Source organism: Scomber scombrus, chromosome 2 (genome assembly GCF_963691925.1).
Source record: "Scomber scombrus chromosome 2, fScoSco1.1, whole genome shotgun sequence".
NCBI lineage: Eukaryota > Metazoa > Chordata > Actinopteri > Scombriformes > Scombridae > Scomber > Scomber scombrus.
This window is the reverse complement of record NC_084971.1, coordinates 25,404,582-25,417,158: the sequence shown is the minus strand read 5'-3', so window position 1 is coordinate 25,417,158 and position 12,577 is coordinate 25,404,582. Positions and strand designations below refer to the sequence as shown.

General features: G+C 39.2%; 1 protein-coding gene across 2 annotated transcripts in view; it reads right to left on the bottom strand.

The window, feature by feature from the left end:
• Window positions 1-371: 371 nt before the first annotated feature.
• The window catches only part of tll1 (tolloid-like 1), a 51,238-nt gene continuing 39,032 nt past the window's right edge, over window positions 372-12,577 (bottom strand). For both annotated transcript variants that reach the window (XM_062429134.1, XM_062429126.1), the window contains exons 17-21: window positions 11,525-11,650; window positions 7,350-7,477; window positions 2,765-2,978; window positions 2,094-2,344; window positions 372-771 (exon numbers count right to left, since the gene is read on the bottom strand). In XM_062429134.1, coding sequence (XP_062285118.1) covers window positions 637-771; window positions 2,094-2,344; window positions 2,765-2,978; window positions 7,350-7,477; window positions 11,525-11,650 — 854 coding nt within the window. In that variant the 3' untranslated portion in view covers window positions 372-636. The remainder of the gene's footprint in view (window positions 772-2,093; window positions 2,345-2,764; window positions 2,979-7,349; window positions 7,478-11,524; window positions 11,651-12,577) is intronic.

Below are 12,577 nucleotides of genomic sequence, written 5' to 3'. Positions count from 1 at the left end.
GCAGCCGTTCTGAGCTGGGCTGTGGAGTCCAGTTCCCAGGCATCAAAGGCAATAAAAACATCTGTTTATTTCTTCTCAGTTACTGTGGGTGATAAGCAGCCGTCTGATCACAGTAAGTCGCACAGTTCAAGAATCAGGGAGTCAAAACTCCTTTGTCAGATGCATTTTTTACTCGGGTTAAAGCTCTTTAGTTCCTTAAGCATCCATAGTTTATCATTCTGAACATGAATCTAGTGTGTGTACTTGTTTGAGCGTCTTTAAACTCTCTTCCCACATTTAACGAGAGCAGCTTGATGTGCAGTAATGAAATCCATCTCCTCCACAAAAATGGCTCACTCAGATCAAGAATCTCGTCAGCGTACTTCCCCACATTTGTTGAAACTCAAACTGATATCTTATTGTTTTTCCTGTTTCATCTCAGAGCGCGATGACCGCCAGAGCCACAGTAGGGAGACAAATGTTCATATGAGAGTCGTCTTCCTCTGGTGGCTGGCAAACATCCACAACGTCCACATTTGTCTGTGTGGGTCCGTGAAGAGGGGGGACAGGCTGTACTTTTTCTCGTTGCCATGGTGAAGGTCAGGGTAACAGTGGCGGGGCTGCACAGAGGTCAGAGGTCATGGGCTGCGTGTGAGGTCATTTCCTGGTGTGAAGGCTCTCCTGGAACTTGGTGCTTGTGTAGCGGATGTGGAAGCCCTTCTTGCTGATAGTGTCGTCGCTATGGAAACGGATCAGCATAGCATCTCCAGGCGAGTAAATCTCCTCCCTGGGCTATGGGAGGGAAGACAGAGAGATATGTGATGTGGTTGTCAGAGATTTAAAAGTCCATAGGAGTAGTTTTATCTTCACAAATCATATCATATTTTATATCATAGCTCAGGTGTGCTTCCAGGTTTTAATCCCTGAAGTTCCCTCTAGTGACGCTGTAAGGTTCATATATATGGTTTAGTGATAAATGTCTGAACAACTATTGGATGGATTGACATGAAGTTTGGTACAGACATTAATGTTCACCTAAAGATGAATTGTAAAAACTTTTCGTCTAGTTGCATTATGAGGTAATAACTACTTTCAGAAGGCTTATGGGAGTGCCATTGGTTTTGCAGGTATCTGTTAATAAATGACCTACAATATACCTGCAAAACCAATGCGCCTCCCATAAGCCTCAGCTGTACTTTGTGATTAGAACCTAAAGACTAGACAATTATTTGATTAGTCGAAAGACAGAATATTAATCAGCAACTATTTTGATAGTAAAATAATTGAGTAATTTTTTAAAGAAAAAATAGGTACATTGGAAAAATGTAAAGTCTACATGTTTTGTAGGCTGATGTTAATCTATATTTTTCTTATTGTCAACAAATACCATTAAAGACTAAAAAACCAAGAATGCATCAGTTGGTCCATCAAAACTTCAACTGTCACGACCTGTCTGAGGTCCATTCATTCCCAAAAATATCGTTACATTCCTAAGAAAGAAAGTAATTTCCTTAAACAGCTTTGCACTGTAGGTTTTTTTTTCTTTTAAATTTAGTCTTTATTGGACATTGGGCAGTGAAGATGCAAACAGGAAACAAGGGGAGACAGAGACGGATATGACTCCTACACAAATGTTATTCAAACAGGAATAAACTGCGTATTTGTTGGGACTATTTCCAGCTGCAGATTAATACACATTTGGTGCTCTAGTGAGGATTTTAGGCAGCAGGAAGTTGTCTCTAAATAAATAACAGGGCCCATGTGCATAGTAATACAGTGTAACAGTGTAGCTCATTGACAATTGGTAGTAGGATCAATTTATTGTTGGTTTTGGTCTTTTCAAGAAATTTGTTGACAAAAATAAATTGATAGAATATTCACCATAATATCCTTCAGAAATCAAATTAAGACACATGTAAATCAATGGCTGCCTCGAACAGTTGTAAAAATACATCCAAACAGCTAAAACATAAAAAAAAATATTATTGAATATGAAAAGCATACATGATTTGTGGGTAAGGGACTAAAACATGCAAAAAGCTGCTATAGTCCCCTAATCCTGACTAAATTTACGAGCCAAAGATTAAAATCATTTTAATAAAATCATGGCTTACCCCTGAACCACAGAAGCGACCGAGTCTATGTGAGTTGGCATCGTACCCGTTGTACAGCTCAATGTAATCATAACCACAGTCAGCCTCCTCCTCCACCTCAAACGTGATGAAGCTCAGCTCGATGCCGTAGCCCTGTTCGGCTGTCAGCAGCCACTCACAGTCAGTGTGACCCGGGTAGTTATTGTCCCCAAACTGTGAGTGGGAGTAGAGGTTTTTCTGGCGGGCCTCTGCCTTCAGACGACCTCCACACTCTGCAGACACACAGATGGAGGAATGATCATCAGATGGTTACACAATTAATAAATAATAATACATTTTGACCTGAAAAATTAGGCATTTGGTAGATTTGGTGTCAGACTGGGTTTTATAAATAATTTAGATCCTGAATGTGATGCATGTTGTGAACCACTAGAGGGAGACAATGATCTTAAAAAACTACTCAGAGTTGGGAAATCCAAGCAGGTGACAGTGAGTGATGCTCTTAACACACATAAACTCACACACAGAGTTGAAGAAACATAAAGTCAGGTATAAAATGAAAATAGTCCTACACACACACACACGCACGCATGCAGGCACGCACACACACACACACACACACACACACACACACACACACACACACAAACACACACACACACACACACACACACACACACACACACATCTACCTGTGGTGTGTGTAGCCTGGAAGCCCTTCCTTTGTACTGAGGCATCAGAGATGAAGCGGAGGTACATCTTGTTGCTGGTGGAGACGAGGGCCTCTGGGATTTTACTGCCGCACAGTCGACCCAAGATAGTTGCAGTGTCGCTGTCTCCGTCAAAGGCCTCGAGATGGTCATACGCACATTCCTGATGCTGCTCGATCTCAAACTCATTGAAGGTCTGGAGGGGCAGAGAGATGGAGACAGAGGTTAGTTAGTGAGATGTGATAAGTTGACATTGCTGACGACTTTTCACATGGTTATTTATTTGATAGAAAGTAGCTAAAGTGAAAACTGTTGAAGGTGTTGATTATACAGATTAAGCCGATCATTGTCCCTGGCAGACACACTGCTGTTGAGTTTTTTTAAATGTTATTTGTCAATGCTTTGAGCACCGCAAATTAAACTGCATTCACCTCCATAGGTTTGGGTCAACAGCAGAAAATGATACCTTAAAATCACTGCAGATTAAACTAAAAAGACTATCTGGAAAGTAATAAAAATTTGAAAATCTGTTCTTTCTTTGTAATTTGGGTGAATTGATCCTTTAAACCTAAGACAGCAGATGTAGCATTCATGCATGATTATTAAACCATTTCATCTTGGTTTGTCATTGTAAAATGTAGAATTTTAATCAACACAAATAATGCCCTTTATCTTATATAGGTATTACTGTTTGCACTTCTTTTTCCTGTTGTATTGTCTTGTCTTACTCTATACATTCATAATTGTGGGGAAACTCTGACAGGTTTGGCTCTAAATACACTGAAATAATACCAGTCAGTTCCCTGTCTTGTGCAATAAAGCAGGTAACTTTAGTGAACAAAGTAAGAGCAGTGTAGCAGCTTGTAGAGGGCTGCCAGTCTTCTTAGTGATGTACTAATTTGTTAAAGGGTAACATAAAAGTCACAAATGTACAGATTATACTGTATGTATGTGTGCATAATATATTCTAAAAGAGAAAGAGAGAGAAAAGTTGTAAAATCAGATACAGTATAAGGAATAGAGAGAGGAAGAAAGAGATACAAAGGGACGACTAATGAGGAGAGTGCTAATGCAGCATATGGAGGAGGTAGAAAATATTACTGTGCAGACAAATATAGCTTTTAATTAACCAAAAGATATTTTAATCCTATCACCAGTAACTTAATCATGCTGACATTTACTCCTGCTAGTTAGACAATGACTGAGTATGTATGAAGTACGATGGAGCTCTTTATCTTCTTCATAGTACAGTACAGTGTAGAGCAGGTTTAAAAATAAATGAAATAAGGCTGCAACTAATTATTTTAATGATCAATTAATCGGTTGATTATTTTTTCTCAATTCATTTATTAATCAGTGAGCTGTTCAAATGGTGAAAAATGTCCATCACCATTTCCTGAAGCCCAAGATGCAAAGCAAAATGTCCCATTTTGTCCCGACCAACATTCCACAACCCGAAGATATTCAGCTTGCTATCAGAGAGGACTAAAGAAAACTGAAAAATATTCACATTTAAGAAACTGAAACCAGAGGATTTTTGCAATTCTTCAAAAAATTACCCAAAATGATTATTCAATTATCAAAATAATCTGCAATTAATTTTTCTGTCGGTCAACTAATGTTGAAGCTCTAGACTGAAATCATTTTCCATCGTTATTTTTTATTTCATTTGTTTAATTGGAACTTGCGCAACTAGATGATATTTAAACTCAAGCTGTTCTGTGAGTGTTGTCCACCTTCACACTGGGTTGACATATTTTCACTAAATCAAATTAAGAATATTTACTTCTCAACTTCAGAGCAGAAAGCAGAACCCCTGCCCTGCCCGTTGACACGCATGTACACAGTGTCACGATTCATAATTTAATCAAGTCACTGTGTTTCTGAAGCAGACAACAGTGAGTCATAACACCTTAAAGGCCTGTCTCACACACACACACACACACTCTCACACATGTCTCCTGATTGTCTCCTGAGCGCTGCTTCATCACTCCGCCACAAACACCACAACGCACTGATTTTTACCAACCAGGCGGAAGGAGAAAAAATAAGCATGTCATTACGGAGAGGGGAAGCGTTTGATTCTGGGGATGTGATGGCTTCCAGATGTTTTTCAAACTGTAGCCGCAGATCTGTTTACTACTCCCGAGAGAATCAAGTTTGTGCGTGTGTGAGTGTGTGAGTGAGTGAGTGAGTGAGTGAGTGAGTGAGTGAGTGAGTGAGTGAGTGAGTGTGTGTGTGTGTGTGTGTGTGTGTGTGTGTGTGTGTGTGTGTGTGTGTGTGTGTGTGTGTGTGTGTGTGTGTGTGTGTGTGTGTGTGTGTGAGCGACAGAGAGACACAGACAGAGTGAAGAAGCAGTAACAGAATGACCTTCATGTCCACGCTGAGATTTCTGGTATTAAATTTATCCCACTGTGATGTCATTACCGACGATATAGAGAGCACCCCTGCTAATCTCAACACACACACACACACACACACACACACACACACACAAAAACCCACACACACACAAAAGCACACACACACATTTTTAAGTGTGTGTAACAGAAAGTCACACTCAAAAACATCACATGTAGTTGCACATTCAGAACAGGTGCAAAAATTTGGCAAACGTGACCCGATTGCTGATGACATAATGTGTTTTTTAGTTACGTAAGCAGTGATAAGAGATTATCAAAAACTAAATTACAGTTGATGACAATTTTGATACCATGCAGCGAGCTCAGCATGTGGCTGCAGATTGGAAGTAAGGTGAAAAGCCAAATCGTAATATTTTGCAGGACTACAGATTGTATTGTGAGTGTGTGTGTGTTTGTCTACGCCCTGAGTGTGTGTGCATATTGTATATTTTGCACAGTGTTTGTGAATGTGACACTACTTGCCCGGGAACGAACATGAGTGGACTTTGGGAGGATTATCTGAAGCACAGTGTGTGTGCCCCTGTACTTGTATCTTTGTGAGGATCAATTTGAGTTTTAAGCTCCAGATATAAATGCTTTTTAGAGCTGAAACGTTTCACAGAAAATAAATCGGCAATTACATTGATATCTGATTAATTGCTCAATTGGTCTTTTGTTCAAGCTTTTTAATAGTGAGTAATTTGCCGCTTTTCTTTGTCTTGTGTGATATTAAAAAAAATATTTTATGGTTTTGGACTCTTGGTCTGACATATTGGAAATCTGAAGACGTAGCTTTGGGCTTTGGGGAATAATGATGGGCTTTCCCCTGATTTTCCAATAATTTTACGACCAACAATGAATCCATTTAAAAAAATCTGAAGATTATTTTAAAAAAGAATAAATCGTTAGTTGTAGCTCCAGTGCTTTTACGACACACGTCCTGCCTTCTTACAGAGCATTGCTTGCATGCATTCTCACAAATTAACATTGCATGTCAACACACAATTTGTGGGTTTTAAGTTACGAATGACAAGAGCAAGGGAAGAACATTTCGAAGAGAAACTAATACAACTTGTCACTGCTTCTATTTTTTTCTGCCATAATCTTGATATTAATGATGTTGTAATGTCCTCAAATGTCACCATGATTAGTTAAGCTCAAATTGTGTAAAATCAAAAGTTCTTGAGAAAGACATGTTGGTATCCGCCAAAGATGATTCAGCTGTGATCTGATCTCTCCCCTGGTGAATACACTTTTTAATCCGTCCGGTCTACACACGTGTACAAATCTGTGCGCACATGCTAGAATATTATGAGCCTTACACCTATTATGTCTGCTCCTCACTTGTTTTGTTTGAGCAATAAGATTTGGTTTTAGGGTAGTTGCCCTGATAAATAACGACAAAAATCTGACTTGAAAATTTCTCCCTGGATTATCTTTTATCCATAATGCTCATGACATTGCATCTTCTCTACAGAGAGATTAGGAAATGCTGTTGTTTCACAGTTTCCCTGGTAGTTCAGTTCAGTTAATCAATTCCTCAATTAAAACTGTTTTTCTGATGATGTCGGTTTCTTCATGAATACGTGTATCTGCAGTAACTCTGAAATTGTCGAGACGACTATCAGGGAGTTGACACATAAATTCTTCCATGCACAAATGGATGCATGTGTGCAGACTTGCAGGCTTAACACACACACACGCATGCATGCACGCACGCACGCACTCATGCACGCGCACACACACACTGACACACACACACACACACACACACACAAACACACACACACACACACACACACACACACAAACACACACACAGAAAGACACAATGACACAGATGGCCACTGCCAAAGGCCTCTTTCTAACGCATGAGCACACGCTTGCAGTTAGCCCGAATATACAAACGTGCACTTTCTCTCCATTCACATTTGGGTTTCATAAGTGGAACATGGGAAAGAGAGATCATCGGGGGAGAAGGGAGGGGATGGCAGCCTGGGGCTTTTACATACGATATGACCTCACAGCCAGAATAATGCATTGTTATGCAGAAGGGAGGCAAGAAAGAAATGTGTAAGACAAGGGTCTGAAGAGAGATAGAGAAAATGTAAACCTTTACAAGCCCAGAAACATTCGTAGTCTGCTTGATTTTTAAGCACACTTACTATCTTGACTCGGTGTCCCGGCGTGGCTGTGATGTCCCAGGTGCACTCCTTACGGCTGGGATACTTGTCCGGCCAGTTAGGGCTGCTCAGGGTCCCGCTGGGGCTGTGGATCTTATGCTCACACTCAGCTGAACACACAGAAAGCACACAAGCACACACACACACAGAGGAAGTTAAAATCATGGCTGCACAGGAAAAGGTCAGAGGAAATGGAAAGGGAACAGGAAGGAGAGAAACGAGAGAACTGAAAGAGAGAGAAAAGATTTCAAAGAAACACATCCTGGTGACAAGTTCAGTGTGAATTTCACATGAATGTATGCACGCATGCTTTAAAAGAAAAAACCTATAGTAGGTCTTCTGTACTGTGCACTAATTGAGTATTATGGCAAAATATCTGCACACACAAAAAATACAAAGACAAATATCTGTATTAGTAATACAAGTCAGCCATTACCTACAATATTTGATTTTAATGCCATTGTTCTGGATTTTATTTGAATCTTGAATGTTAATTGTTGAGACAAAAACAACAAAATCTGCACCCAGCACAGAGGAAATGTTAGTTGTTAACAGTTTCTATGAAATACAGTCTTCATTGCAAACACAGCTATGAAAACACAACTCCTCTATGATTGGATATTTAGAAAATGGATCCTAAACGCACTTCAAGTGTAGTATGGGAACCTATGATAAACATTAAAGCATCAAACTTAACATTTTGTTTGATTTTGATTCAGGATCTATTCTGGATGAGTTAAGGAAATACAGACAGGTGACAAAAAACATGGAAAAACATGAATAAATAAGTGGATAAACAACAAATGCAGATGCTGTGGGAGAGTTTAACTTGTTTGCTCTGACTTGTAGCACCTTATCTTATCTTATTATGATATTTTGTGTCATTATTTGTCTTTAATTAGTTACTGGGTTTTGTTTCTGATAACAAAGACACGAGTACTAACTATACTGTGTCTCTGATTTTGACACCAAAATATGTTTCTGTGAAAACTTTGGGGACCTGCATCACTGCTCTGTTATTTTACAGAAACTACTGCTCTGTTACTAGCAATAAATGCATCTTTTGATTTATCTTCGAGGAAAGGCTCACACACTGGTCCTTACAGGCTCAAAAGAGTCAACCAACTGAATCTATCAATAATAATTACACCTTGCAACATACAGCAGCAGCTTGGCTTCAGTTGTTATTGATGGGCAAATGAAAAACTAAAAGTAATGTAGCGTATATTTATCCAAATATTCAAAATCCCAATGGGGTACCAGACAAGATAATAATCATGGATCTAAACCTGTCACTTTAAATATAGACATTAATAAATGGATGAGAAAACCTGTACTGCTTGCTACACTCGCTATAAAATGACACAACAAAATATTGGGGAAAACACAATTAATCAATCAATTTTTCATTCTTCATCAATTCAATCATCTTGAAATAAATTGAAGCAATAAGAGTTATATTATAGATCAAACACAAACTTTCACTTGTTCAATCCATTAAATGTCATGTCCATTAAATCAAAAGAAACCAACTTCCAATTTCAGTCAGTTCAAAATAACTTACTGCACTTAATGATAACTTCAGCTGGGAAGACTTTGCATCAGTTTAAAAAATGCACCAAGAGCTTTGCGTAAGAGCTTTCAGAAACAGAGGCTGAAGGAATGTGTATGTAAATTAAGAGATGATGATGCCACAGCACCATGAAGGAGATGGGAGGCATGAGGCATGCACAAGACAAACAAGATGTGTTCCAGAGAGACAGTTTTTATTCAGAACGAGATGGATGAGTTTACAAGAACAATGTATAAATGTAAAAGAAAGTTGACTAACATGAAAAGTTTTATATACAGACATTAACAGTGACAGAAAATGTAATTGTTTACAATGCCACAGCATCACAGTATTTACAGTAATTAAGTAAATAATTCAACAATTTCAAGTTTAACATGTCTTCCTATAACGAAAAGGAATGAAGTCGATCCCTGAGACCATAAAGAGTAAATAATTTGTCCTATGAAGAGAGTTCATAGTGAAGAGAGTTCATAGTGTTACACACTGTCACTTAAAGGTGATGTGTCTATCAGTCCATCATGTTAACAGCACATGTCACACTGTCCAAACATCCATCTCCACATGTTAACATTTTCACACTCACACATGTATGTAAGTACAGAACCACACATGAAAACAAGCTCTGTGATGGGAATATGGTTTTGCATGACTCTGCAAGGTTACTGGGTCAAGCTGGTGTGATGCACACATAACCCACACACACACACACACACACACACACACACACACACACACACACACACACACACACACACACACACACACAGGAAGGCAGCGCTTCATGCTTTCAAGCAACCAGATGTTTGAAACATGAGTCTTTTTATGAGCAGCACAGGGAGCCTTTAGTGAGGTGTGTATGTGTGTATTGATGTGTTGTCTGTGTCTGTGTCTGTGTCTGTGTGTGTGTGTGTGTGTACGTTCAAAAGTTCAACTTCAAAGAGCTGAGTATAATATGTCAATTCAACAGTTATTGTGTGTGTGTGTGTGTGTGTGTGTGTGTGTGTGTACATGGGAATGTGCTAATAGCTTTTAATAAATAATGTTTTCTGTCAACCTGAAAGCTTTTCCCCTTTCTGAGTGTCACACACAAATACAAACACACATCACAGTGAACACAGCTTCAGTGACTTGCAGGCAGAGCTGTTTTAAGTCATTTAGGGCAAGTTCACGTCCAGTATTAAACCTTTCAGATTCTGTCTCGGGACCTTAGTTAACAACTCCTGAGCCAGGGACAGGTACTGGGCACACAGCATTTGATTTGTGGCAAAACAAGCTGTGTAATAGTTTTTTCATCACTTCCTGTCAAATCCACAGCAACATGAATCTGATTTTAAACTAAAGTCAGTCATCAGTCCATGATGTAATCAGCCCCTCATTGGCCATCAATCAACAACGTTGTCAATAAACAATGCCAACATTGCCAAAGGTAATACAATTAAAGTCTAAAAGTAAATCTCAAGTTTAGTGCCTTTTAGTGTAAACTTTGATCTATAGTTTTGAGTTAAGTGGTTGTGTAACTACACACTTGGACTATATAGATACCACATGGGATAAATTCCGATGCTGGTGGAGATAGTTGAGAGTGAACACAACATTTAGGAAGTTTAAGGAAAGATTCAGTAATCTACTGATATTCAGTATCACTACTGCAAATCTTTTTTTATCCTCATGATCACAGCTCTTTATCACAGATAAATGAAAGAAGGTGCACAGCAGTAGTCTCCTATCAACTGATCACACAAGTTCACAAATACAAGTTTCCTAAATGTAACTACAAGTTCTGCAAGTATGGGCATAACTAATGTTCAATATCACAGAGTTAAATGAAAGAATTTGTGTGGGCTACATAATTATAGTATAATACATCTGTCTGGTGTTGCAGCAGTGCTAATACTATGAATCAAAATCTGCACCATAAGTATCTATGGCAGACCTGCTGTTAAGTTAACCTCTCTTGTTAAACCGTTCGGTGCAATTCCAGGACAAGTCACAGGTCATAGGCCAGTTGGAAGTCAAGTTTCAAGAGTGTCAGGTCTTTGAACGTTGACCGTCAAAAGGAAATGGTTTCCTTCAAAGCTGTGTGAATAGGAATGATGCATAATTGTCATATCAATGCACAGGCCTAAAAAATAATGATTTAAGGCATGTTGCAAAGCCTGGCTGATCTCAGGATCTCAGGATTTCACCAGGTCAAACCTTGAGACTTAAATGTTTTTGCTTTCATGTCTCAAGTCGAGTCTTTAGGAAGTCTTGAGCACTCAAGCCTAATGTTTGTGACTGAAGTCCAAGTCAGTAAAGCATTGAGTCAACAACTCTGCTTGCAGGTGGAATGACACATACAGCGTAGAAATATATATATATACATGTAATGTGTGTTTAAAAAAAACAACCTCGCTTCAAATGGAAAGGACCAGTCTGTTGTCATGTGGACTCTGATGATCGTAGACAGAATAGGGGCTGTATGATGGACGATGGCTGCTTTTATGAATGAGCACATGCTTGTGTGGATGTGTGAGCGCATGAATGTGCGCTCCCATGTTTTTATGCCAGTGTGTGTGCACATGTGAATGTACGTGAAACCCACCTTCCTTACAGTCATGTTTGTTCTCATGCAGTACAAAGCCATGGCGACACTGACAAACGTACGAGCCCACTGTGTTGATGCACTCGTGCTGGCAGCCGCCGTTGTCCTTGCTGCACTCATCTTTGTCTGTGAGAGATACACATGCAACACATCACTCATGGAGAATCATCAGTAGGAGACGGGTGGGGGGCTGGGATGAGGTCAAGCAGAGGAGAGGAGGGGAAGGATGAGACCTTAAGGAAAGGGAGTAGGGTTTTTGAAAAAGAAAAGGAAGTGATAAGAAAATAAGGGAGGGACACAGAACAGGGAAAAGGCAAACAGAGATATGAAGAGAGAAGACCAGAAGGAAATCGAACTAGGAAGGTCAACAAAGAAAAAAGCTACAGTACAAATAAGACAAGGTGACAAATGAATAAATAAAGAAAAACCTGAGCAAAAACATCCTGCAGTGCTGCTCCACTAACTAACAGAAGAAGACTGCAAGATGTACAGCTTCAGCATTTCAGCTGTCTTAATGTTAAACGATAGGGTTCACAATTTATCAAGTCTGCTTTAAAACAAAAGTCAGGTGCTCAAATGAACACTGATACGTGTTTTTCCTGCTGTAATCATTCCTCCTGTTCATACTGACCATTAAGACATCCCTTCATTGTGTACTTTCAATATAAATAAACAGGGACAAAATCCACAGTCCTGCTTTTTATGCAAAAAATGTGTTTAAAAGTGTATTTAAAGATAATACAAAGCTTCAGCTGATATCTTGTCTTTTTAGTAACAAAGCCCCTCTCTATACGATCTTTCCACTGCAGCTGAACAGGAAAACACTGTCCGTCGAGACACAAAGGGGGATTTTTTTTATTAAAAAGACTGTAACTGTGGTAGATGTCCACTTTGTTTGACTAATTCAGTCTGCTTAACCCTCATCTAAACTTAAGATACACTTTTCAATACACTTTTTGCTCAAAACGAGGACCATGGAGTTTGTTCCCCATCACTTACATTGTAAATGCATCATGAATGGATCTTCTAATGGTCAGCATGAACAGGAGGAAT